This window comes from Sorghum bicolor, chromosome 9 (assembly GCF_000003195.3).
Source record: "Sorghum bicolor cultivar BTx623 chromosome 9, Sorghum_bicolor_NCBIv3, whole genome shotgun sequence".
In the NCBI taxonomy this organism is placed as follows: Eukaryota; Viridiplantae; Streptophyta; class Magnoliopsida; order Poales; family Poaceae; genus Sorghum; species Sorghum bicolor.
Genome location: NC_012878.2, coordinates 56,206,720 through 56,233,851, shown reverse-complemented (window position 1 = coordinate 56,233,851; position 27,132 = coordinate 56,206,720). Strand labels below are relative to the sequence as shown.

General features: G+C 44.5%; 5 protein-coding genes across 5 annotated transcripts; 2 read left to right on the top strand and 3 right to left on the bottom strand.

Moving 5' to 3' along the window:
• LOC8061098 (ABC transporter B family member 11) lies at positions 75–6,387 on the bottom strand. Its single transcript, XM_021447634.1, has 12 exons — positions 6,143–6,387; positions 5,581–5,635; positions 4,819–4,994; positions 4,359–4,580; positions 4,035–4,273; positions 3,085–3,610; positions 2,723–2,996; positions 1,994–2,644; positions 1,688–1,953; positions 1,326–1,592; positions 982–1,245; positions 75–866 (listed from the first exon to the last, which is right to left on the bottom strand). The coding sequence occupies exons 1-12, from the start codon at positions 6,269–6,271 to the stop codon at positions 195–197; spliced, it is 3,741 nt and encodes a 1,246-aa protein (XP_021303309.1). The 5' UTR covers positions 6,272–6,387; the 3' UTR covers positions 75–194.
• Positions 11,706–12,935, bottom strand: LOC8069006 (transcription initiation factor IIB). Its single transcript, XM_002440132.2, has one exon. The coding sequence runs from the start codon at positions 12,834–12,836 to the stop codon at positions 11,901–11,903; it is 936 nt and encodes a 311-aa protein (XP_002440177.1). The 5' UTR covers positions 12,837–12,935; the 3' UTR covers positions 11,706–11,900.
• Positions 16,707–18,010, top strand: LOC8061097 (transcription initiation factor IIB-2). The gene has a single exon (XM_002441419.2). It carries the CDS (start codon positions 16,722–16,724, stop codon positions 17,808–17,810), a length of 1,089 nt encoding a protein of 362 aa, XP_002441464.2. The 5' UTR covers positions 16,707–16,721; the 3' UTR covers positions 17,811–18,010.
• LOC8069005 lies at positions 21,753–22,838 on the bottom strand. The gene has a single exon (XM_002440131.2). It carries the CDS (start codon positions 22,692–22,694, stop codon positions 22,077–22,079), a length of 618 nt encoding a protein of 205 aa, XP_002440176.1. The 5' UTR covers positions 22,695–22,838; the 3' UTR covers positions 21,753–22,076.
• On the top strand, positions 22,980–25,977 carry LOC8069004 (DNA-binding protein DDB_G0278111). Its single transcript, XM_002441418.2, has 7 exons — positions 22,980–23,132; positions 24,085–24,150; positions 24,274–24,323; positions 24,433–24,497; positions 25,197–25,288; positions 25,388–25,459; positions 25,642–25,977. The coding sequence occupies exons 1-7, from the start codon at positions 23,130–23,132 to the stop codon at positions 25,678–25,680; spliced, it is 387 nt and encodes a 128-aa protein (XP_002441463.1). The 5' UTR covers positions 22,980–23,129; the 3' UTR covers positions 25,681–25,977.

The window sequence follows — 27,132 nt, the reverse complement described above, 5'->3', positions numbered from 1 at the left end:
GCTGTATAAATTCGATTGAGCCCGTAGTTTAAAAGAAAAATCATGTGCTGGATATTTTGCGTCCTTGAGTTGGCATCAAATGGTGTCCGACACAATACAGTTTGTTCGCTATACACATGGACTCCCAGCATGAACACCGGTCAGTCACGTACAAATGGTGTCTGACACGTGAGCCCAGGCATCGAGGGAGGAGGTCATGCTGACGAGGAGACACCGGCGCGCTCGGACCTCATGCGGAGCTCCACCAGCGACGCGTACACGCCGTCCCTGGCCGTCATCAACTCCTGGTGCGTGCCCTGGGCGACGACGTCGCCGTTCCGCAGCACGGCGATCACGTCGGCGTCCCTGATCGTGGACAGCCGGTGCGCCACCACGACCGTCGTCCTGCCGACGGCAGCCCGGTCCAGCGCCTCCTGGACGGCGCGCTCCGACTCGGCGTCCAGCGCGCTCGTCGCCTCGTCGAGGAGCAGGATCCTCGGGTCCCTCAGCACGGCCCTCGCGATGGCCACCCGCTGCTTCTGCCCGCCGGACAGCTGGGCGCCCCTCTCGCCGGCCACGGTGCCGTAGCCCTGCGGCAGCGCCGAGATGAACGCGTGCGCGTTCGCGGCCTTCGCGGCGGCGGCGATCTCTTCTTCCGTCGCCTCGCCGTCTTCTTTCCCGTAGGCTATGTTCGCGCGGATGGTGTCGTTGAACAGGACCGGCTCTTGGCTCACCAGCCCCATCTGCCGCCGCAGCCAGCCCACCTTGAGGTTCTTGATGTCCACGCTGTCCAATGTGATCGTGCCACAATCAGGGTCGTAAAATCTCTCCAGGAGAGCGATGATGGTGGATTTGCCGCAGCCGCTCTCGCCGACGAGGGCAACCGTCTGCCGAGAGAGAGAGAGACCATCAGAGTTTAACTGCCTGCTGGTAACTGATGGTAGTATTGGTACTGATGATTGCAGTAAAATTGAAGGAAGGAATGTTCGGTGTTTTTCATACCTTCCCGGATGGTATTCTCAAGTTGAGATCTCTGAATATTTGAATATCAGGGCGGGATGGATATGAGAAACAGATGTGGTGGAGCTCAAGTTCACCAGCGACGTCAACCAAGACCATGCCGTCATCACTGCTAGGATCGATCTTTGATTTACGGTCAATGAGTGCAAATATTGTTGATGCTGATGCTTTGGTCTTGGCATAATCTGAACCTAACGCACTTCTCTGTGAAACGCCTGCGGTTGCCAAGAGCAGAGCAAAGAACACCTGCAGAAGAATACAGCAGTTTGCTATGCATAATGCGAGCGAACTTGAAGCCTAGTACGTAATCTGAACAGTTTGCTTACTCTGAATACTTCAGTGAACGTGGCCTTGCCATCAAGAACAAACTTGGCTCCAATGTAGAAACAAAGAGCATATGTAGAATACATTAGGAAGAATGATACACCAAAGCCCAAGCCACTGACAATGCCTTGACGGGTCCCCTGCTGCATTGGAGCTTTGCGTTTTCCATAGTAAGTCTTCATTACCTTACGCTCCGCACAGAAAGAAGCAATAGTTCGAATACCACTGACAGCATCAGTTGCCACTTGAGTTGCTTCTTCATACATTGCCTGCAGTCCACCATCCAGGGAAAAAGAATAACTAAGTTCAGTTAGCCAAATGACATTATTCTTTTACCAGAGATGCATGGCATTCAGCATGCTACCTTGGCATTTGTACTGAATCCCTCCAAGAACTTTATTTGGAGGAATCCCTGGAGACCCCCACAAGGAAGCACTACCATGGCAACAAGGGCAAGCCTCCAATTTGCAACCATTGCAATGACAAATCCAGCAATAACTGTAACAGTGCTTTGAACCATCAATGCCAATGAATCGCCTACAAGACGTCGTATATTTGAAGCATCGACAGACAGCCTTGTGCCAACATTTCCACTGGACATAGAAATTAATGACATAAAAAAATATGTAATGCAGTTGTCATCATAAATCTGGTGAATATTTGGAGGCTCACCTAGCATTTGAGGACCTATCAAACCAGCTGATTTCTTGACAAACAATGCTTTGAAAAGATAACGAGCGGATGCGTTCAACCAATTTTCCACCAGCTACTCCAAAAAGGAAATTCTCCACTGGCAGGATAATAAACGAAGCAACTCCTGATGCTACATACATCAATGTCCAGAACCGTGAATCTTTCTGGAGTTGATGAGGAGGCTCATAAAATGAATTGATGGAACTGGACATCAGCAAACCTAATATTGGAAACATAACACCTGATATGACTGCAGCCACTGTACCTAACAGAAGGACTGGCATCTCAGGTTTATTCAGAGAAATAAGACGAGAGAGGTCAACCTTCCTGCATTCTTCACCTTCATCCCATACTTTAGGCAGTGGTTCAGTATCTGTGCTCTCCGGGACAATCATGTTGGCACTTGTGATCAAGTGCACGCTGGTACTCCCAAATGAAGCGCCACCGGTTATTGACCCCTTGAGAGATGGAGCTTGCATACATTTGCTCAAGGACTCGACATTTCTGACAGCTGAAGTAGACCTTTGATAATCTACATCAGATGCATCTGGTTCTCCAGTTATATCCTGCAGCTGGATAAGCTGGGAATATGCACCATTGGGGTCCTGAAGTAGTTCAGTGTGTGTGCCTGTTTAACATTTAAAGGTGACAAGATCAAACTCCAGAATCATCAGATAAACATAATGAAAGCATGCAAGGTTCAGACCTAGTTCAACTACTTTTCCGCGATGTATGACTGATATAGTGTCAGCATCTTTTATAGTGCTCAACCGATGGGCAACTATGATCGTGGTCTTGCCTTGCATAATTCTGTTAAGGGCCTCCTGAACCACTCTCTCAGACTCCATATCGAGTGCACTTGTTGCTTCATCAAGCAGCAAGATTTTGGGATTTTTCAGTATTGCTCTTGTGATTGCAATTCTTTGTTTCTGCCCTCCTGACAATTGTGCTCCATGCTCACCAACCATTGTGTCTAGGCCCTGAAATAACAAGTTCACGGTATATTGCGGTTAGTTATGGTATAGAAATTTTGCACAAGTATAAAACAATTTAGTTTAATCTACATACATTAGGTAACTTATCAATGAAATTTGCTGCATTAGCAAGCTTTGTCGCAGCCTTTATCTCCTCGTCTGTTGCATCTTCTTTCCCATAGACAATGTTCTCCTGAATACTAGTGGCAAACAACAGTGGTTCTTGACTAACAAGACCAATATTTTCCCTTAGCCATCCAAGCCTCAGGCTTTTTATGTTAACACCATCTATTGAAACTTCACCAGCCTGAGGGTCATAGAATCTCTCCACAAGATTAATCACTGTCGACTTACCACTACCACTTTGTCCCACTATAGCCATTGTTTTTCCACTTAATACATGCAACGAGAAGCCATCAAATATCAATTGATCACGTCTAGATGGGTACGAAAAGTATACATCCCTTAGCTCTATATCACCCTTCATGTTTGCTAGTACGATCCCATCTGTTTCATTACGATCAATTTGGGGCTTCCTTTGGATTATCTGCATCATTCTATACCCAGCAGCCCGGCCAGAAGCAAAAGCAGTTATGCATGGTGTTGCCTCACCTAATGACCTGATGAGGAGAAATGTGAAGAACAATTATGCAGGAACAAATGTTCAGTTTCATGATACAATGAATAGTAATATCAACTCCACCATAAATCAAAATACTGTCAGTACAATGGAAAGCCGTTACTGAAATCACTTCTGGAACAAAGTGATTTAAACCAATCGTTTAGATGGTTTGTGAAAATGTATGCCTAATGAATCTGTCATGTTATACATGAATTAGAGTATGATCAAATAGTATACCTCAGGTTGGGCAGGCCAGAGCACATTACATGTAATCAGTGGATTCAAATTCAAAATATTAGAAAACTGTAGTTGAGAATCATAGAATTGTGTCTATGCACCTTGCACAAGAATTAATCGTTCAAGAAATAAAATATATGCATATGACATTTTAGAGCAAGGTTCAATGAATATTGATGACTTACATTGCACCTGTCATGAATGCCATCCAGACACTTACAACCTGACCTCCTTCATATCCTTTATCAATAATCAATTTTGCACCATACCATGCTGTTAGGCCATGGCTGCAGAACAGAATAAGCATAACGAAACCAAAGCCCAGGCCAGTAAACGTTCCTTCTTGGACAGCAGATACATATGCATTCCTAATATACTTATTGTATAGTGCAATGGCCCGATTCTCACCATTGAAGGAAGCAACCTTTCAAAAGTTAACCCAAGAAGAAGTTGGTTACGAATCTAAACCAATAGTAAGGGTTAAAGAGAATATTTAAGCAAGGGTCTACTGTTTTGATGGCTCCAATTGTCTGTTCAACAACAATGCCTGCTTCATGGTACTTAGCTTGACCCTGGCTTGACAGTTTCGATACAGTCCATGAAATAGCTGCTCCAGCAACTACTACAGGAGGGACACTTGACATCATAACAGCAGCTAAAAGCCATCCTTTAGAGAAAGCAATCACCAATCCTCCAACAAATGTGGCAGTAAGTTGTATAAACTTCCCAACCTGGAATGGGAGTGAATATTTTAGTTGACTATCGAGAATAGACATCAGATCAAAACAATTTGCAATCACATATTCGCATATAACGAAAATGTACTCCTTAATTCGAAACACAGAAGATAAGTTTAAATCATTAGATACAAATATGCTGCCTATGTGCTTAGCTTTAGTAAAGTTAATATGAACCAGCATCACAACTCACAAGCTGACAATGACGTGTTTACAGTTTACATGGTTCAACCTTTTCACCAATTGCATCCTGGATAAGTATTGTATCTCCAGACATACTCTCAACCAATTGTCCAGTGTTCATTTCCTTGTCAAAAAATGCAATGTCTTGTCTCAATAAAGCTTCAAGATAGAGACCCCGTATGCGAGCTGCTTGTCTTTCTCCAGTGATGATCCAACTGGCAACCTCTGATAAAACAATGAAAACAGTAACACCTTAGTGCTAATCTATAACTAGCAGTACCTTAAAACAATGAAAAACAGTAACACCTTTAGATGCCCCTGGCAATATCTATGCTGCAGAAAATGGATCTAAGTTGTTTATTACACCTGGTTAATGCTTCTCCTTTCTAAAAAGAAGATAATGTTACTATGGTATTTCTTGGTTTCAGTTATGGACTTATGGCAATATGAATGACATACCATCATATGAATAGACTTACACATGATTAACATACAGCTAGATGATTGTGTCTTATTTATGGGAGGGAAAATTTGGTTCCCATTCCTTGTGCTCATTTCCTTCTTCGTATATATGGTCACATGGGGTAGGTGCAAAACCTTCCTTTATTCTTTTCCATTATGAAGGTTAATAAGATTCAGTGGGTGACTGAATAACTAATGTTCATCACTAATTCACTATAAAGGCTGACTAAAGCATAAACGGACACAATAAACCACTAAGGAAATACTAGTACTCACGTAGGAAGCAAGCAAACCATGTTCCAATGGCCAAATAGATACAATAAACCAATGAGGAAATACTAATACTCACGTAGGAAGCAAGCAAACCATGACCCAATGGCCAAATAGATGAACTTCAGGCACACCTGAAACATCAGTGTTAAAGATTTTAGCCGAGGATAAAACCGATCTGTTCTTATCGTAGGAAGATGTTATCCAGCAAATAATCAACAAGTAGTACAATGGGTAGCAATCCCATTTTGTAATACTATGGAATGCCACGTGCCTACTAGGAACTAACACTACTCGTGTGATCAGATCATCAGAATAGTTGAACAATTGGTCGAAGTACATCAACAGATCGATATTTCCCACACTTTGCCTTTAACATTCTAGGAGTATTTGTCAATCCCTTCCAAACTCCAAACTAGGAATGGCAACACAAGAGCTCACCTATTTTCTAGATTATTTCTAGAATTTGCAGGGTACACACACGTGCACGTTTAGTAGGCTATAGAGCCTCCCAATCTCTTCTTTGCGTGTATTGGACATGCACGCGTGTGTGTGCATGTGGTATGAGTGTGGAGTGTGCGGGTGATGTGCATCTAAGTTGTACCTGATAAAAAAAATAGGGATGGAGATTCGAGGCGTACCCCAGAGACACGGTGCAGGATGTCGTTGCGGGAGCTAGAGCCGAAGACGTTGACGACCTCGCCGAAGATGAGTGTCATGAGCAGTTGTGCCATGCCGTTGGCGACTGCACCAGCGGCACCTGTGGCCATGAGCACCGCGTCTACGCCATCCGCGAACTGGAACAAGCCGGTGCAGCCCAACCAACCCCTTCTCTTCCTCAAGCCAACCAACCCCTTGTCTTCCTCCTCCAGGGCTCTTGGTGCTGGTGAGGCCATCCCTCTTTCTCCTCGACTCCACATGCTTGATGATGGGGGAGTTCATTGCTGGGGCGGACCAAGGCGCGCTTTGTAGCAGCGGGGGCTAGGCGCAGAAGTGCTGGGCTGCAATTAGATTTTAAATTGCTAGAATTAGGGTCCTTATTTATTTTTATATTATATCTATATTTACATCTATACCTACATCTATATCTATATCTATATCTATTCTACAAAAGATATTTTGTTTCTAGCCACATGTAGCCACACCATATTGTGGCGGTGTAGAAGGTGAGGCGTGAAAATCGGATGCCATAGTTGTGCCAAGACTCACTACTCTCAAGTTAAAAATGTTATGACAACCTAAACTTAATGCTCAATCAGACAATTGTTTTGATGAATATGACAATAACTCTACTGGGTTAGTTGTTCCCTCAAAAAAACTCTATTGGGTTAGTTGAATTTGGTCCTAGACTTTGGTGGACAGCTATGAGTTTTTAGTGTGGAAATAAATAGAGTTAATGTTTCAAGCTGGACTTGAACTAAGAATTTTAGTTTTTGGCAACAATACCTCTATCATCGTCACCCACATACCAATATAGGGCCGCTTCACATCATCCTTGTAGGGTCACCTCCATAAAGCCTACTACTTTCTATCGAAAGATCATACATGATCTCAGGTGCTCCACCTCACGAACTTCAGTTCTCATGGATGCCTCACAGTCACAAGCACTCATGCCAACACATGGGCTTTATTGTTACATTCTTCTCTCCTTGAGCTTCATACCCCTTCCACTTAACCCATGGCCAAAAGGCTGAAAAACCCCTTGGGGCGTATTTCTAGCTCAAACCTTGGGAGAGGGTCGTTGGCAAACAATGCCAAAGTGCTCCAATGGTCACCTGAGGAAAAAACAAAGATTGAACAATCTGCAAGTACCGACCTGATAGTCTAGTGCATTCATTCGCATAGTGCACTTCTAATGGCTAGTTCTGACACTCCAATGACTAATTGATGGCATTGTCCGACACTTTAAATCTTCTCTTAGCGTATCCTCCATTCACATCTACATAGTCAAACACATCTTTAGACAATTGGTGGGATTCATAATCCCATCTGGTTAGACTGTCCATTGTAGTTGTTTGAATAGACACTCGGAAGCCCTAGCCTCTATCACTGTTTACATCATTATCTAGTGCCCTCATTCTTCACTAGCCAAACTAAATTTAACATCGTCCTTCACGCAAAGGCATTGGCCGGACTCATCAACAATTGTCTAGTACATGTTTTTCCTCTATGTCAGAATGTCCTCTACTCCTCTATGTGCCTTCTTCCCTAATTTCACTTTTAACTTTCTCATATGAACTTTGATTAAGGTGAAAGCAAAACCTTATTCGTTGGACTTAATGGTGCAACATGCAAGCTCTCTAGACTATATGTTCTTCAAGATTGCACCAACATGCACACTTATTTGGTCGAGCCTTTGCATATTTAAATCCTCTTCTTAGAGAACCTAAATCTTGAAAGGTATTCAACCTTGAGGCTTCACTTGCAACACTTAACTCATCCATGATCCACTTAATCTTGAATCCTTGATTGATTTTCTTGACTCTTGATTGCTCTTCGTCTTCATCTTGAGTTCTTGATTGTCTTGTCATCAACATGTGTGGATGTCTTTATTCTTCAGGCATTGTGGCCTAGCATTAACATTTGATCCTCCAAACCAAATGCTAGCCACACATGCTAAGTTGTCCTCAACTTTCTTCTTCATCAATGCTTGAGGACACTTCACCTTCATGCTTTATGACATAACGTCAACCTGTTTTTTCAAAACACACCATTAGTTACAAAAAGTAATATTGCCATTAATCATCAAAACACTTACTTGAGGAGCCAAGAAGCTCAAAGCTCGATCTAGGCTCAAGAGCATAAATTCTCTTACATATTTTTGTGAACCGCAAATAGTCTAGAGAATATTATGCTCCTCAATCCGGAATTTTATCTCCTAAATCATAGTTCTTGAAGCTTCAAGAGAATAATATTAATTTTTTGCTCCAAACTTAATTTAAACTTTTTGATGTCCCACATGTGGTGGGCTGGTGGCTTGCTTCAGTAGCTCGTTGCTCTCTGTGTTGAGCTTAGCCTATGTGGAGAGGCGAACCGTAAGAGGCCATAGTCTAGGATAGTCCATTCCAATCCCTACTTGCTTGTGAGGCAAGCATCACTCTGGTCAGATGCCAAGTCACCATTATTCCCTTCCCCTGCCAACTTATGACCTAGGGCCTCTTTGGCAAGGCTTATGATGGCTTCGGCTACACCACTGGAATTGTATTGTACCACACTATAGCTAAAGACCTAAAGTTAAAACCCTCAAATTTTGGCCTCTCCATCTTTCTAGAGTATTTCAGGTTGAAGAAAGAAAAGGAGCATTTGCTACAGTACACTAAACAATGATGCTGCAATGCACCTGTCAAAAGAAGCTAAAGCCCGAGAAACCACTGTCAAAGAGGGACCTAGCTGCTCGCCTCAAGGTCTGTTTGTCTTTGTTTTTTTTTACCAATTTCTACTAGTCAAAAGCCAAAAGGTGAAACAAACAACCCAACCGTTGAATTAGCTTTTGAAAAGCTAATAAAAGGTTGGCTGTGAGAAAATGAACTAAAATATGAAAAGCATGTTGAGAGGAGTGTTTCCTTTTGGTGTGCTAAGAATTTACAAAAGCCCATAAGAAAAAGCCAACAGCCTTGACAAGTTACACAAACAAACCCGTAGGATCAGGAAATGCCTTGGCTTGTGACCACCTCGCCTTAGCAAGACTCACAACCACCATCGCGGCCGCCACCACAGCCGTCGTCGCCATCGCCCTTGTCTCCACCACTGCCAGTCGCCCTTCCCTTCCCCTTCGGTATCTCGTCGAAGGTCAAAGGGAGTGAGGATTTGTCATTTTAATAAGTTTTCTTAGTAGATCGAGTCATTAGGGTTAGAGTCTCTTCCTGTCAAGTTTCTTGGTACCGGGGATTTACCTCCTCCCCCTCCTTCTCGGCGACGGCGAGGAGGCATGATGAATTTATTTTCTCCATGGTGGCTCTATTGAAGATGAGGCAAGAATAGCATCAGCAACTTCCTTGCATGATGATATAGAGACTTATTTTTCTAAACGATGACATCAAGGCAGAGATGATGTCGCTACTATAAAATAACTTTCTCCAGTCTCTTCTCCGTTTTGTTGTGGTTAGATATAACTATGATGAAGGACTAGAGAAAATATGTTTCAGACCAGTCTCCCTTATTCTTTGGTGGCAGAAAGAAGAAGAAGAGAGGCACAAGAAAGAAGAAGTGCATCAACTCCACCTACAAGAATGGTGGCCATGGTTCGCTAGGCATCTGTTCTCAGGCCTTTGGCTGAGTGTTTGCCTGTGCGGTTATCCATACAAATCGTCATACAAGTTTGGATTTGAGATTTGAAGCCATACAAAGCATGGGTATAACTTAGATGATCAATTTTTAGATATACTTAGTGTATTACAGAGTGCTTCTAGTGTGATGATATACTCAGCTATAATCTAATACAATTCTTCTTTCATCTAAAAAAAAGCCAAAAACCACATGGCAGTAAGCCAACTTATAAATGAAAAAATGGAGTTGAGCCCATCCCAATTAAAACCAAGGAGGATAATTAGCTCATTATTAGCGCGCGCACACAGATCCAGCTAACCACAGAACTTGTTGATATCATTTAACGCATAGGATTGTTTGCTAGCTTCATCAAATTCTCCTTTGAAATAGTGTCTTAATAGTGCATTTATTTCAGCTTGTAGATGCTATTCCATTTTTTATAAACTTGATTGAATTACATAAATTTAACTTAAACAAATATAAAAATAAATTATAATAACTTGGAACAAAGAAAGTATAATTTTTAATACACTAACTTCAGTCTGATGGAGTACTTCCACAACATTAACAAACGAAGTAAGCAAATGAGCCCACTGAAAAATCTACTCTAGTGCTCGGAATAAAAAGGTTTCCAGTCTATTCAAGCTACTCTAAAATTAAAAAAAAAATACTACTCCCTTTATCTTATAATATAGTGTATTCAAGCATTCAAAAACTATACACAAACATAAAGGATTGTAAGGGATTGCATTAAATAGCTGTATAAATTTCATAGCCATTATTGTGCTACTTGTCATTTATCGATCAATGACCATTATGATGTTAATGATAGCATCCGATTAGAAAATAAAATAATGATATATGCATCTTTTGTGTTCTCTCTTAATTCATCCTGAAATCTAAAAAATACACTATATTAAGTACTTATCTTCTAAAGTTTGGCCCCACGTAACGAAGGATGTGAGTTTAAACTATTATACATACATTGCATTATTTAGAGTCTCTTTTCTAGAAAATATTTAGGGTCGAGCCAAACGTGCATTAAAGAAAACAGCTCCTTGCAAGGATTCTAGATGAGCCAAAACTATTGTTATACTAGGCCGGAGCCGCAAAAATAAGGCTTCCCTCATGGCTTTTGCAGGCTCCTCATACTTAACACAAATTATTACCAAATCGTTTTTATCAAATGACTTTCAAAACGGTTTTAGCTCCACCGTATAAGCACTAAGGACACTCACAATGCAGACTCTATCATAGAGTCTAAAGTTATTTATTACCTCGAACAATGTGGACTTGGAGTCTAAATAAGACTTGGAGTCTTATTTTTTCTACCTCTTTCTTCAATAAATAAGCTGCCACATCAGCAAAATACCATAAATAATATGTAATTAAGTGTCTTGGACTCTGTGATAGAGTCTTGCATTGTGAGTGCCCTAAGTAGAACCCGGCCATAGCCCTTTCACGTTGGTCTTTATTAAAATTTGTTTTGGACAGGAGTTTGCTTTTATTAAAATATTTTTTTTTGGACAGGAATTTGGTCAAAATTCTAGCCAGGCCTTTCCAGACCTGGCCTATCGAAGAGCAGTAGCACTGTGAATGAGTTATCAATTCATCACAGACACTGTAATAGCAGTCAGGCCAACAAGGCAACAATGCAGCAGGCCAGTTCCTTTCAATGGATTGATATGCACATGTCCAAGTACTAACTCGGTGTAGTACTAGTCGAGTAACTTCCCTGAATGCCATGCCAGGCATCATCATCCTGGACATCAATTCGTCAGATTCCCACAAGAACAAGCTTCCCGTTTCCATGCCTGCCGCCAAGACATGCGTGAGTTATGTACATCACGAAGTCATTATTCATGAATCGTGATCACTTGGCAATTCAGCAAGCAAGCATCTCAGATGATCGGTCCATGAATTTGGACTCACTCGATCGAATCAAAGCACGGATTCACGTTTGAATGTACTTAGAATCGAAGTCCAACAGACAATTCACAAACGTTCTCGTTGCTAGGAACACGAACATGTAAAAGACATGCGCCATGATGCCAAGAACCAAGAACACGGCCGTCGGCCGACATGCCAAGATCGCCAGGAAACGCATCCAAAAGCTAAGGACACGCGCGCCTGCTAGGCGAAGAGCATCTCCGCGTGCGGAGTGAGGTCCTTGTGCGCCTCCTTGATGGTGGCCTCGGCGACGCCGGTGGCCATGGACACGTCACGGACGGTCTTGCCGGCGCCGGCGCGCTGCACGACCATGTAGCTGATGGCGGCCGCGATGGACTCGGGGTTGCGCCGCACGTCGAGGCCGTTCTCGAGCCTCCGCGCGGCCTCCTGCGCGGCGCGCATCTCCTGGTTGCCCATCCCGAGCCGGGAGCAGAAGCGGCGCATGTAGTCGGCGGCGCGCACGACGCCGATGTCCATCACCTGCCCGGCCTCCTCCCCGAGCACCTTCTTGATGAGCGTGGTCATCTTGCCGATCTCCTTCTTGGCGGAGGCGCCGGCGGCGGTGACCGTGGCCAGCTCCTTGTAAGTGCGCGGCTTGCCCTCGTTGCGGCACGCGACGTAGAGGCACGCGGCGTAGAACACGTCCCGCTTCTTGCCCCTGGTGGGGCACGCCTTGGCCTCGTCCAGCCTCTTGTAGACGTCCTTGGCGCGGTCCCGGATGGTGCCGACGAGGCCGAGGCGGTCCGCCATGTCCGCGATGGCGTGGAACGCATCCACCAGCGCCTGCTCGTGGTCCGCGCCGCCGGCGCCGGCGCTGACCCGCATTCTCGGAAGCGCGTGGCCGCCCTCGCCCTGCGTCTTCTGCGGGCCGGCGTAGGCGATTCGGGTGACGAGCGGCGTGTTGGAGAGGAACGGGTCGCTGGGCCCGCCGACGCGGCTGGGGTCGCGGTCCTCGCCGCCGCCGTCGTCCGCGAAGTTGCGCCACTCGGAGCCCTCGTCGATGTAGTGCGCCTCCAGGACGAGCGCGCACTCGGTGCAGATTGTGTCGCCGGTGGCGTGGTCCAGCACCACCTCGGTCGTGCGGTGGCAGTCCGGGCAGTAGACCGACTCGTCAGCCATGGTTACCGCGCGCGGAGACAAGTCTTCAGCTACCGGGACAAGGCTTGGCGGCGAGCGGGGAGGCTGCCGGCTACCGCGGGAAGGCTGGGGGCGAGGCTCTTGCTGTGGTGCAGATCAATTCGATGGAAGTTGCAGCGGCGGCGCGGCGGAGTTGGGGATTAGTTCGTGAGGAGAAGGGGGGTCGGCTGAATTTATAGACGGGTTAGGTCGGTTGCTCCGGGGCTTTAGGGGACCCACGGCCACGGGTCAAAGTCGGTGTCGGAATGCGAGGAGGGATCGGAGTCGGACGCCCGAAAAAAAAAAACCGTGGAGCATGGCTCCGAACGGTCGGATGAAAGATGCTCGGCAGGTCCTGCGTGATTGCTTATGTCCCGTCTAATCTTGGTCAAATGATAGTTTCACCTCCGATCGTTCTGGGCTTTGTTTAGTTTTATAAATTTTTTTAGATTTCTCGTCACATCAAATTTTACAGTGCATGTATATTAAAAAAATAACTAATTATACTGTTATGAGACAAATCTTTTGAGCCTAGTTAGTCCATGATTAGACAATACTCCCTCCGTCTCAAGATATAACACAATTTGACTTAGTGCGGTCTTCAAAATCATACTTTAATTGTTAATTTATACTATTATATATAATTTATGACAACAACAAAAGTATCATTAGAAAGTATTTGTAAAGGCAAATTTAATGTTACCATGATTGTACTATATTTTTTTATATTAGTAGACTAATTATTGGTCAAAGATAATAAAGTTTAAATTTTGAAATATGTACATGCCTTATATCCTGAGATGGAGGGAGTATTTATCAAATACAAACAAAAATATTACAGTATCCATTTTGTAAAAAAAAATAGAACTAAACAAGGCCCTGATGTTCTCAATTTCCGCGAGGAATGGTCTTCATTGGACTGTAGAGGCAAGAGTTTGATTATTGGTTATCTTAATTATGAACATCGGCTACCTTTGACAGTAAACCGGAGAACATGTGTGTGTCAGCTCATGTTTTGAAGAAGTGAGAGCAGCAGTATGTAGAGATTTTTCAACTAGAAAAGAACTCCTAGATAAAGGCGGAAATGAGAAAGAGGAAACATAACAATGCCTGTAGCAAGGTATGCAACACCCACAGACATCGCTATTATAATCATTAGCGTAGCTGAGCAAGAACTTCTCGCAAATCACAAAGCCCCATAGCGTGGTTCTAACCAAAGTGAGCAGCCACCAGCAGTAAGTTGTCGCAATCACACCAAATGAAGCACGATTCATCACTATGGTCCAACCTCACAACTCTTGCTAGTTCACCAAGCACCAAAACACTTGGGTCACTGAACCATGTTGCTATGTACTAGAGCTAAGATAGTCCCCTGATGCCACACATAAGACACGGAAACATTGTGTGTGTGTCATTGTCCACACATAAGCTACATTAAAAAAAAGGGTGATATTCATCTTCTGACTTAGCACATCTTAAGTAGGTTTCGTCAATATTTTGAATGATTTTGTGCACCCTAGAAGTTCTTCCAAGAGCTAGACTGAGTAGCCTCCATGCAAATATTTAAGTAATCAAGTTCTTGGTTGGATTAACTTGTCTTCCCAAACTACTTGTAGGATTTACACCTTCTATGCAGTCTTGATGAGCACTGTCCATCTACATATGGCCTCTAATAGAGAATATAAGGTCTACCACCTAAGATTTTGGGAACCTATAAAATAATATCAAGAACATGTAGCCCACATTATTTTGCGAGCATCGTCCCATTATTTAGAATTTGGCGTCTATAAATTAGAGATTATCAAGATTCTAATAGGCATCTTATTAAGGTTTGAATGATTATGCATGTTTCCAAATAGGGCACTAGAGTTGGCTTCAGACAGAGGAATTTCCCTCAGTAATATGTATAGTCACATTCTCCTCATCTTATGCCTAGTGCTTAGAATAGAGGACCAAAAGGTAGATTATTGGTTTCTTTCATTCTCTTTTCCATGTTCTGTGCTAAAGCTAGACTAATGAAGATGCCAATGTTTAGTGTCCTCAAAATTAGTTATCTACCAAGCAACATTTTATAATGTAAATCCATGTTCCTCATTTGTTTTGGCAACAATGTTTGATGTGAGGTCTCGACACTTCATGTGGTACTTATAGAGCATGGCTGAACTTGGGCTAATTTTTTCTACACTCAACATCTCCCCTTCAATCTTGTCCTCCTTTCCTTTCTCTACTCCGCCTCCACCTCCTCTTTTTTAGCCCTAATAGTGTTCATGCATAGTATCAGGGTTAGAGCCCCCTCCACTATCTATGCCCATTAATGTTTCTTCAAATGTACGTTTGCCAGTTTGCCTTTCTAAGGACTTATTTAGCCAAGCTCTATGCTAACCAAGGAGCCATAAAACTAGAGGTGAAACCGGGTTGGATACAGATGAATATCAGTGATCCTATATTATGTCCCATATCACATATTTGATCCCATATTGTTTCTCGGATCCTAGAACCAGATATTTATCATTCGTATATTTATATCATATACACATCAGAAATACGATTTTGAGTATTCGAGTTCGGGTACGATTAGATATTAAATGTTCAGATTAATCCATACAGGGTTTTGACCCTTTCAGGACGGGTGACGTTTTCATCCCTATATAAAACATGACTTCTTTGGACTCCTAGCCCTTGTTTAGTTCACCTCGAAAATCAAAAATTTTTCAAGATTTCCCGTCACATCAAATCTTGAAGCATATGCATGAAGCATTAGATATAGATGAAAATAAAAACTAATTGCACAGTTTGCCTATAAATCACGAGATGAATCTTTTGAGCCTAGTTAGTCTATGATTGGATAATATTTGTCAAATAAAAACGAAAATGTTACAGTGCCAAAATCCGAAATTTTTTCGGAACTAAACAAGGCCCTAGTTCATTTTGCAAGAAAAGAGAAACAATCCCTATGCTGGTGTAGTAGGAACCGGCACCACAAGAAACTGTGCCAAACAGGGGCTAAACATGTGGCCTCTACTTTCCCTCATAAATCTCACTTGGCGTGACGAAGAAATATTTATACATTTGGTATTAGTACCTCCCCGGTCACACAAACTTGACATATCTTTGACCACTAATAGTATCTTTTAAAATATTTTTTTGAAGTGCTTCAAAAATTTTATATATCGTGCAAGTAGTTTCCAATACAACTCTACACAAATATTCTACATGTCTCCAAAATCCAAACCAAAAGGTTTGAAAGTTATTAATGTTTGTATTTTTATTTAAGGTTTGAATAAATCTGTAGTTACAAGTGACATGTTTTTATGGCTGGAATAAGCGGGGATTCTCCTCAAAATTGTCTAAGAAAACATTCGTAAATGTTTTTGTACGTAATTTTGTTAACGTACAACATATATTGTACTCAAATCCGCATCTATAATTATGTGGATAAAATATGAAATACTTGTACATTTGGTAGCCTCTATGTTTTGATCAATAGAGGACCACAAAATTGTTCGAAGACATGCTTATATGTGCTTTTACAATTGGTTAACCCCATAAAGTTTTGTTTTATGTAAAATCATCCTCCGTGACTCTTCTGGATATATATAATAATATAATAATAATAATACATACACACATGGACCTGTTTTCAACAAAAAAACGTACGGAGTTCAACCTGTTCTCCAAACAACAGGAGTCGTGTTGGATCCAAATCCGGTCCACATACCGTGGGCCCATGTTGTACTTGTACCATCGCATCACCGGCCGCCGCGTCCGTTCGATCCGGATCCGACGACGCGTATAGCCGCAGCGGCAGCAGACGCCTATCCAGGGCCGGAGTCCGGAAACCGGCACCGACCCTGGGGCAGCGCCTTTAAATAGCACCCCACACCTTATATGCGACGTCGCCGCCACAACACACAAAGACACGACCAGCGAGCGCCCACTGCCCACACAAAGGCCACGAAACACGAGACCCAGCCAGCCAGACTGCCACCGATCGAAACGGCATCTCTTGGTTCGAAACGCCGCCGCCGAGTGACGTCAGCGCCCTTCACGAACGCGTGCTCGGCGCCGATCGACACGCACAACGCCGCGGCCGAGGAAGCCGCCCTGCCGAGGAGGATGCCTTCGGCCCCGGAGGCACCATCCTCGTCCGGCCTCGGCCTGCAGAGGATGCGCGGCTACGTGACCCTGTCGCTCAGGACGCCCGGTCAGGAGGAGGAGCCCCCGACCGTGTCTCTCTCGCTCTCGCTCAACACCACGCCTCCGCCGCCGGGTCATCATCCGGTTGAGGAGGAGGACCCCGCGACGGCGGCGGCGGCGGCCGTGCAGCAGCCCCGCGGCGGCGACAAGGCCATGTCCGAGGCGTACGGCGCCATCGCCAACATGGCGGCGCGGCTCGGGATCGCGGCGGGCGCGCGTGACCGCGCGGTGGAGGTGTTCCTGAGGATGGAGGAGCGCAAGGGCAAGGCGCACCACTACTACACCAAGGGCGCCGGGCGGAGCGGCGACGCGCTGTACGCGGCGTGCCTCTACGTGGCTTGCCGCCGCGCGGGGGCGCCGCGGACGTTCAAGGAGCTGGCGGCGGCGACGCGCGACGGGCCCGCGGCGAGGAAAGACATCGGCAAGCTCATCGCGCTCATCCGGAAGCGCCTCGGGGACGAGGCCGGCGGCGGGGAGGCCATGATGGACATCGGCGTCGTGCGCGCGGCGGACTACGTGGCGCGCTTCGGCTCGCAGCTGGGGATGGAGGCAGGCGAAGTGCGCGCCGTGCAGGAGGCCGCGCGGAGGATGCAGGACCAGCTCGACGTGCGCCGCAACCCGGACTCCACCGCCGCCGCCATCATCTACATGGCCATGGAACGCCGGGCTGGCGCCGGGAGGTCCATCCGGGACGTGTCCGCGGCCACCGGCGTCGCCGAGAACACCATCAAGCAGGCGTACAGGGAACTCTACCCGCACGCCGACATGCTCTTCGGCTGAAGTAGGGCGACATTATTATTATCGGCTTTGCTTGTATATATGGTTCCTTTTGGTTATAGCTGATCTGTTTCTTTAATGGCATTCCCTTGTTTCCGTAACAAGACGAATTCATCTATCATTTGGAATATATATAATATCTGTAACAAAAATATTATTTCATCTTCTATCTCTTCTTCTAAACCTAAAGTGTAAAGAGTTGTTGTCCCTGTGTTTGTTTTCTGTGTGTGCACAAGATTTTTTTTTTCAAATTTTCCAATTGCTAATGTTTTCCACTGAGTTCATTCGAAAGAGGAAAGCTGGTGTCGTCTGGCAGGGCGTTGACGAAGGGAGGGCTCCACGACTGGGGATCTCGCCGTCAAGATTGGATGCCCTTGCCGGTTGCCGCCGCCGCCGGTGCGCTCGCTACTCGCTAGGTCCCAGGAGACGAGGGGAGGAGGGGGCGATTCAGACGGGCCGTTTAAAATTTAGGCCCCGGCTACATTTTCTATTGGGCTCACGACTCCACTTTTTTCTTTTGCAAAATAAGATATAGAAGTTTTTTTTTCTCAAATACGTATACATCTTTGTATTAAATAGAAAAAAATTCTTACAGATGCGCCGTAGCGCTGGACCGGTGAGAGGGCCTAACAGGTGTTACAAGTAGGCCTCTCCCACATTCAACTCGTAACCTACTACTCACGAATGTGACAACCTAGATTTCGAGCCCTGGCCTCGATCCATAGATCGGCGGTAAGCTTGATGGTTGACAAAAGCTTGTTGATGGTGGAAAGGGTGCTCCGAAAGCAACGTGCGTTTCGCTCTTTTCAGATCTCCCAAGCTACCAGCGTGAATAGTGTGTCGGCTTCTTTTTGCTTAAAATAAAATATAGATACCGGTTGTCACTCTACATCGGTGTCCACCTGCTAGTAGGGATGAAAACGGTACGGATATTTTCCGACCGTATTCGAGACCGAATTCGTTTAAAGGGGTTCAGATCTATCCGTATCCGAGTCCAAATATTCAACATCCGATACCGTATCCGTATCCGAATACTTAAATCATATATTTATGATGTCGACATCCAAACATATCTTATCTGACATGATTGACATTATCCGTATTCGAATCCGAATTCGACCAAAAATATGAAAACAAATATGATATCGGTGATATGCATCCGTATCTGATCCGTTTTCATCCCTACCTGCTAAGCGATGCCTCAAGATTACCCAGTAATTTCGATGGTGCATTCGTGCACGAAATAAATGTTGAGGCTTGGGGTTTCATTGTGCGCGACCATGAAGGGCAACCGGTCCTTTGCTGGTGCCGGCAATCTTGTGATGATCCATGACGCTCTCTAGCTGCAGCTTACCTTGGCATATCACGGATTGTATTGGAGACAGGCCAACTGAAACAAGCCCTGTCATCTTCCTCTATGGACCTGGCGATTGGTGGAGGACTTTTCAGAGATCATCGGGATAGTTTGCTTGATGATTTTAGCTGTGAATCCATTTATAATATTTCGTGAGTTTGAAACTGATCAGTTGCTCATGATATTGTTAGGAGTGGTTTTGGTTGGGACCCAGGTCAGTCCGAGGTATGGACAGACGATCCCCTCCCTGAATTTGTAATTAGTTTGTGTGCTCGCGAATTTGCTGAGCCTCAGTCGATCAATGAAAGGCCTTAGTGCCAAGTTAAGTATCAAAAAAAAAACGGTGGTGTTCATGATGCTTCCTATACATCATCAGTCATTACAACTTCAACTATGGACAGGATAATAGTCTGTTTAAGCCCACAATCGTGCATGTGAAAAGCTCGTCACTGAGCATCTTGTCACCTTCCAGACGGTAGTGGCATATCACGACTAATCAGGTAACGGTACTGGCATATCATTTTATACGAACTGAACTATATGACTATCAGAACTAATCAGGCAAAAATGAGAACTATCGGAACTAATCGCACTGTCCAGTATGTACAGTAACCTAATAACGTCTACCAAAGCCAACACAGAAATCTACTGCCGAGGCACTTGGTTAGAAATGGACGCCAAGTCCACTTCCAAGCGTCATACCGTCCAAAAATCTACCATCCATCACACTTTCCTGACACCACATATCTTCAACCATCAACAGAAGACACAGAGAGATAACCGCCACTAAGAAAATGGTACTGGAACATACCCTAATACAAATAGTTTGTGCAGGCAACTAGTTATTAACATTATAAGAACATGCCCATGGTGCTTGTATAAAGATAAGAAATGGAACCAAGCTAAACAAACATAGTTGCCAATAAGATATGTTGACCAAAGAACTCAACTCCAGGCTGATACGCTGCTACCTAACTTAAAGCTCTGAAACGCTAACTGTACTGCTGCTCATCACAAATATTTCTACCTAACTTAAAGCTCCGAAACGCTAACTCTACTGCTGCTCATCACAAATAGTCAAATACTATGACATTCCAGGGAATCCACTAATAGAAAATGACTGACAGAATAAGATAAACTCCACCAATAAGTTACAGTGCTCCACAAACAGACAAGCCACATTATTTCTTGTTTTACACAAAGAGATTAAGCAATATGATATACTGTGTACACACTTGACGAATGAATAACCACAGGCATCCATCAGGTGCAGATAGATTCGTACAAGCTAGAAGTGCTTGGTTATACTTCCACCTATTCTTTTAAGTAATATGCACTCAATTCAGTCATAAACCCAAAGACTATGATAATTGCTAAAGAATTGCCTGGAGCAATAGGTAGGCAGATATAGCTATTTATTTATCTACAAGAAAAAGGCACATGCCTATTGCCAGTGGAACAGACATATCTGACTTGGATATCCAAACAAGGCTAAACAAACATGTGTTACATCAAACTTGATGCCTAAAAGGGTATCCAAACCAGTTATCAATATTAAAATGTGGGATAGACCTAGCTTAAATGTAAGGGATGCTATACTTCTACAACTTTTCATCTCAAATCTCAAATACAGTAACATTATACTAAAAATGGTGATTACAACATCCACATGACTTTGAAACAAAACCCACCACTAATTCTAGTAAAGCAACAGACAAAGTTTTCTGTTTGAACCAATACACTATACTGCTAGTTGATATCTTTACAGGATGAAAGACAAGCAACAATCAGGTGCTGGTCAGTATCTTCCAATCAACAATCAGGTGCTGGTCAGTATCTTCCAATTACCTGAGCACATAAGAGATTGTGCAGAGTTTTAACTCTTTGAACTAATTTGCTAAAGACTTGAAGATACTGACCTCTACCTCTTTAATCGAACAATATATACTTAGTTCATTTGCTAACTTAACATTGACTCCATGAAATTCGTAATGTCTATTTATTTCTCTTGCCTATTAGTCTCAACCTAATAGCATTTACAGAAGCATGAAATCTTTTGCTGAGGAACATAAATCAAGGTACAAACTTCTCTTATAAAAAAGAGCCAGACATTAGTTAATAGCTCAATAGTAACAAATATTAGTCACCAAGCAATAACCCAGCTAAAAAATCCATGGATCCCCAATAACAAATTCATTGATGCGCAAAATATATTCATTTGATAATCCATTCAAATCAGCACATCTTTAATTACTAGCGATGTAGCCTAGCAGTCAGCATATCATTCAACAAACATTTCTGCAATCATCAAGCAGTAAGAGACATGCAAACAATCATACATATTTCAAATTTGCAATTAAAGACATTTCCAGGCATCCATTAAACAAAACAGCATCCTTGCTCATCAACCACCTGAAAACACTGACAACAAATGTCGCAAGAAAATTGGTATGATAAACAACACTTTCTGGGCTAGCCAATCCACAGCCTCACTATTGCCAAGTCAAACAGACAACCAGAAGCTATTCACCCCCAGTAACAACGCACCCTGATTCTGAGCCATCAACATCTCCACCACATGAGACTTCACAAACAAAGATAACAACTAGAGACACGAGGCATAACAGTACAAACCATCCAAGTCATAATAATTCGAAGTCTGGAATTAGATGCAACTTCAAAAGAACAGACCAGAACTCACTATCTCTCTCATTTGTGTTCACAACTCTTATTAGCATGGAAAACTGCAGAAAGTAGAGGTACTTGCGATATAGGTCGCTCTAATCTATTATCCAGCTGATAGTGAAGATACTACTACTGAGTCCAGTAACACTAGTAGCACGACAAAACAGACAATCCATTCTCATATAGGCCATAGCAGCAGATCAAAACTTCCCGTGCACCGGACCACCAGATTACCTCTTGAGGTTGAGCAAGACCACTGCGATTGCAGCCGTGGCAGCTCCTCCAGCAGCCGCAGCAGCCACCAGTACGGGAGGCACCACGCCCTCATCCTTAGGCGTCCCGGCCGTAGCAGCAACCGAAACACATTCCTCCTCTTCCCCACCCTTGCCATCGGAAGCGGCGGAACCCTTCAGGGTCTGGATCTCCTCCTCGAGGGCGGCCTTCTCCTGGTACGCGGTCTGCAGCTGGTCCCCGAGCCCCGCGCCCCTGCGCATCTCCTCCTCATGGCTAGCCTTCTCCGCGGCGAGGAGGCCCTGGAGGCGCTCGACCTCGGCGCGGAGCGTGGCGGCCTCGCTCTCATTGGTGGCGGCGGCTTGTTCGGCGGCGGCGACCTCCTCGCGGGCCTGGGACACGAGGACCTCGAGGCGGCGGGACTCGGAGGACAGGAACCGGTTCTCGTGGCCCACGGCATCGAGCTTCTCCTCCAGGTCGCGCTTCGCCGCGCGGAGGGCCTCGATCTCGTCCGCCGCGTCGTGGAGCTTGGGCGTGCCGTCCCCGCCGTTGGTGGAGAACTCGAAGTCCGCGGCGGCCGCGGTTGGGGAGGCGAACGTCTCCTCGCCGTTCTCCATCGGAAACCCTCGTCCTCCCTCTCTCTCGCTTCGCTTGAAACCCTCGTCCTCCCTCTCTCTCTCTCTCTCTCTCGGCGGCGCGGTGGATGCGGTGCGAGGGTGGAAATGGAAACAGGAAAATAAAAGAGATAGAAAATTGCCTTCGAAAGTGGAGGCGTCTAAAAAAAAGGAATATATATTTGGACCAGTAAAAGCGATGCGGATGTTCCAATCGGACGGTGTGGAGAAGAGGTTTCAGATCGGACGGCTGTGATTGGACGTTGGGGGTGGAAAGGCGAGAGCAAAAACGGGTCGCGTTCCACCCACGCGGAAAAGAAGAAAAAGGCTCGATTCGCTGTTTCCTGCCACAAGTCCACAGCTCGCCGCGGACGTCGTCCCCGCTCAAGTGAAGGTCCGGAGTGAAGAGCCTTGCGATCTCCGCTGCGCGCGCGCAAGATGGTAAGATTGGAGCTCGGATTCCTATGTTTCTTTGGTTATGATGATCTGTGGACTTCTGTCAGTGTTTGAATCTTAGGGTTTTAGTTCTGTTTGAGCGGGAAGATTAAGCATCTGATGGGCTGCGATCTGCGATTCCCTTTTCTGCTGCGTTCTTTGATTACTTACTCATGCTGATCCCTATTCTTATGCTTAATGCCTCACTCGGATTCGGCGCCTACTGGTTTTAGTTGTCTGATTTCTTAAAAAGGGCGAGGGGAACTGCGCCCAATATTTTGGCACTTAAGACTAAACAGGCTGTTTTGAGTGATTGTTCTGGTTTATCAAATGCAAGTAATTGAATAACGGTGAAAAAAAATAGCGGTAAGTTACCTTTACAGATGAGCTGGAGTGATGTTGTTTGGAGCTGCTCATGTAAGCGTGCTGAGACTGAGAGTAATTTTGACGCTTATACTGATATGTTTCATGGCGTGTATTTGCACATGTACATCCTAAAGAACAAGAAAATATGTTCATATCTGATATCATTTTGTTAGAGTTCTTTTCCATCTCTTCTGTCATGTTTGGTGTGCCTTCATATCTGATATCAGCAATTCAGCATGTCTTCCTTTACCTTTGAGAGATAAGAGATTACTTCTCTGATATTTTGTGATAGCTTCCCTGTCATTTTGACGCAATCAATCACCCAACTGAATAAGAACTCTAGGAGTTGTTGAAATAAATCAGTATTGGTTAACTTGTTTTTTTTTCTGGTTTAAGTCTTTTCATGTTTCTGTTTAACTTGGTCTTCTAGGAAAAAGAAAATATCTTAAATTTAATGGAATTTAGGATGCCCAGATGTATTGATTTGCTTTAGATATGGCACAAGCAGGAACAGTTTGCTTTATCTAGTATCCACAGACATATACTTTTGTTGCATTTCTTCTGGTGGAATTTATACAATTTTGTTTGCCAGGCTGACCCAGAGTTGGAAGCTATCAGGCAGAGGAGGATGCAAGAACTAATGGCACAGCGTGGTGGGGTAAGATACCAAACTCCATGACATAAATTGAGCTGTCACGTGTAGATCTCCTTGCAAACACAAGTGCTTGTTCAGGTGCTCCTTAGTTTACTGACTTTTGATCAATTGTTAACTTTTAATTAGGCAAATCAGCAGAATGCGGGCCAACAAAAAGCTCAGGAAGATGCGAAACAGTATGGTCCATTCCTCCACCATCTTCTCATGCTATAGCTCATCATCTCAAGCTATGTTCTGTGGAACCTGGGGAATACTGAATTGTCTTTGAATCTAACTCTCCATCAGGGAAGCTGAGGAACGCCGACAGATGATGCTTGCTCAGATATTATCTTCTGAAGCCAGAGAAAGGCGTAAGTTCTTGTTATCGAAGTCATGTATTATGTGCTTATTGCATTTTTTAAATCATTTACATTCAAATGGCTGATGCATCTTTTAGCGAGTTGTTTCCTCCATTGCATGGAAACTGTTATGTGTTTTTAGGGAGCTCTGCGAGTCTACTTGCAAAAGTTGGATGAAATGCTTTACAAAATTTCTTTTGCTATGCGATTATTGGAGTCTCTTAATTTCTCTCTTCGTGTAAATATTTAGAGTAATTGTATCTGGGTGACATCGATATATACGAACAAATGAAAAATACTAATCATGTTGAAGTACAATTTGTTTGTTGATGTTTGGTTGTAGTTGATCGTGACATATTTTTCTTGAATGAATAATTTAGGTTTCTGCACAGGGGTAGAATAGCTATGTTGTTCCAGAAGTAGATGTCTGTTACTGTCATAGTCACATAAAACAGGTTCACCACCTTCGACCCTCGACCCGGGTTCATGGGTTCATTTTCAACCCAAAGTGTAAAAATCTCTCGCAAGTAGCATACCATGTACCGCGACCCCATACCTCGACCCCATTGACCCAGAAATTTTGTGACTATGGTTACTGTTAGAAATAAATGTTCTGAATAGCAAATGTGTCTGTAAATCTGCTAAGTGTAAACGGTTGAGGTGGAGGAAGGAAGCGTATTACAATGCTTATCTTTGCAATGAATTTGACAGTCTCCCGCATAGCTTTGGTCAAACCTGACAAAGCAAGAGGGGTGGAGGATGTTTTGCTGAGAGCTGCCCAAACTGGTGGAATATCTGAAAAGGTAATAGTTAAGCACAGATTCCTTTGTCCCTTTGCTTTTTGGTACTTCAATAAGTCAATAGAGCAACCATATAAATTCCTGTTATTCTTTGGTTTACAGGTGTCTGAAGAAAGGCTTATCTCCCTTCTAGAGCAAATTAACACCCAGACAAACAAGCAAACCAAAGTTACGGTATGTAAAGCATGGTGGATTTTATCAGCTTTGAACATATACTATTCTTGCATCGGTTTATCTGGCTTATATTGAACAAAGCTACTGTGCATGTCTCCAACAGTGGGTAGACTTCTATAGAAGAAACTGACTTAGTTGTCAGAACAAGTTAGCAGTCATGTTAACTCTTGTTTGCCTTACAGATTCAGAGGCGGCGAAGTGTCCTTGACGACGATGATTAGATGCGACCTGCAAAACTTTGCTTCAGAGTGTATGATGGGCTGGTGATTGATTAAAAGCGGTACCGAACTGTTTGCTTAAAGACAATGATCTGATGCGACTATCAACAGCCATCAAAACTTGGTACTTGGTAGACTATTTCATGGATATTCGGTTGTATATGATCCGATGTCTTATTGGTGTGTGTGTGCCCCATTGAGGACAGTCGATATTGGCTGTGTCGTTTATCCCTGAAACACCGTTCTTCCTTGAGTTATGGCATTTGTTAATGGATGTCTGTCTCCACTTCGATTGGTCCAGTTCTTCAGTTATTAGTACGTGTCTGTGTGATGTCGCACTGTTTTTGCAACTTTGGTTGCGTTGCTCGCGACGAGATGACATGTCATGTACAGTGCGCTATGGATCCATCATCCATGCAGTGGAGGCTGTGCATCAGTGCATGCCTCTGTAGCATTGTTCAGATAAACTCTTTTCCTCTCTCTTTCTTAAATACTAAGGTCCCCTTTGGGTGCTGCTGTTTTTTAAAACTCTACTAGTATTACGAAACCAGAGTTTTAAAAACCGTAGGCATGTAAACTATAGTATTTAGAAACCGCAGTGTTTCTCTGTTTTTTGAAAAGCCATGACGTGTTTGGCTACACATCAATATGTTGCATTTGATACTTCCATGTTAAATAAAGCATGTATCTCTAAAAAAGTAAAAATAGTAGTGAAAATGAGATGTGCCATCAGAGGTGGACGGACCAGGTTTTCTAGACTCCAAAAAAAGCTGTGTTTTTATTAAACTGTAATTTCTAAAACTCCAAATTAATTACATCTAAATACCTCCTTTCTTTCAATACCTAGGTATTTTAAAAAAACCATGGTATTGATCTTAAACTCTAAAAAAACTTTGTATCCAAACAGAGCCTAAACTAGAAGTCAGTTTTTTTATTCCTTCGCCGGCTTTGGTTTGGTCTATCTGCGCGCAACGGCACGAAGTACGTGTTGGCCAGGGAATGTCCCTCCCCGTATGGCGTAGTATGCCCTGGCATCGTGGCAGCTGCATATCATGCGGGGCAGCGGTGCTGGTGCTGGTGCAGCACGGCCGGCCACGGCGTGTACCCGGCGGCGAGCGCTGCGCTGCGCTGCCACCGGGTGGGTACCGCACGCAAGCGCGCTGCCGCTGCGTCCCTGCGGCGCTGGCTCTGTCTGGCAACCACGCCACCCTGCTGGCCTACTGCAGCCACATGCATCCAACGAGAGCAGCAGCTAGCGTCCAGTCCGGCCGGCCGGTCGGACGTCCCCACGGCGACGACGGACGAGGGGCACGGAGCCAATCCCCGGCCGCGCGCGTCGCTCGAAGCGCACGCCGCATGCGTCCACCAGGCCCTACCGCGCGCCCATGCCGCGCCGCCCGCCCGCGGGCCACGCCACCGGAACTGGGAACCGGCAAAGGCCTGCGCGGCGTGGCG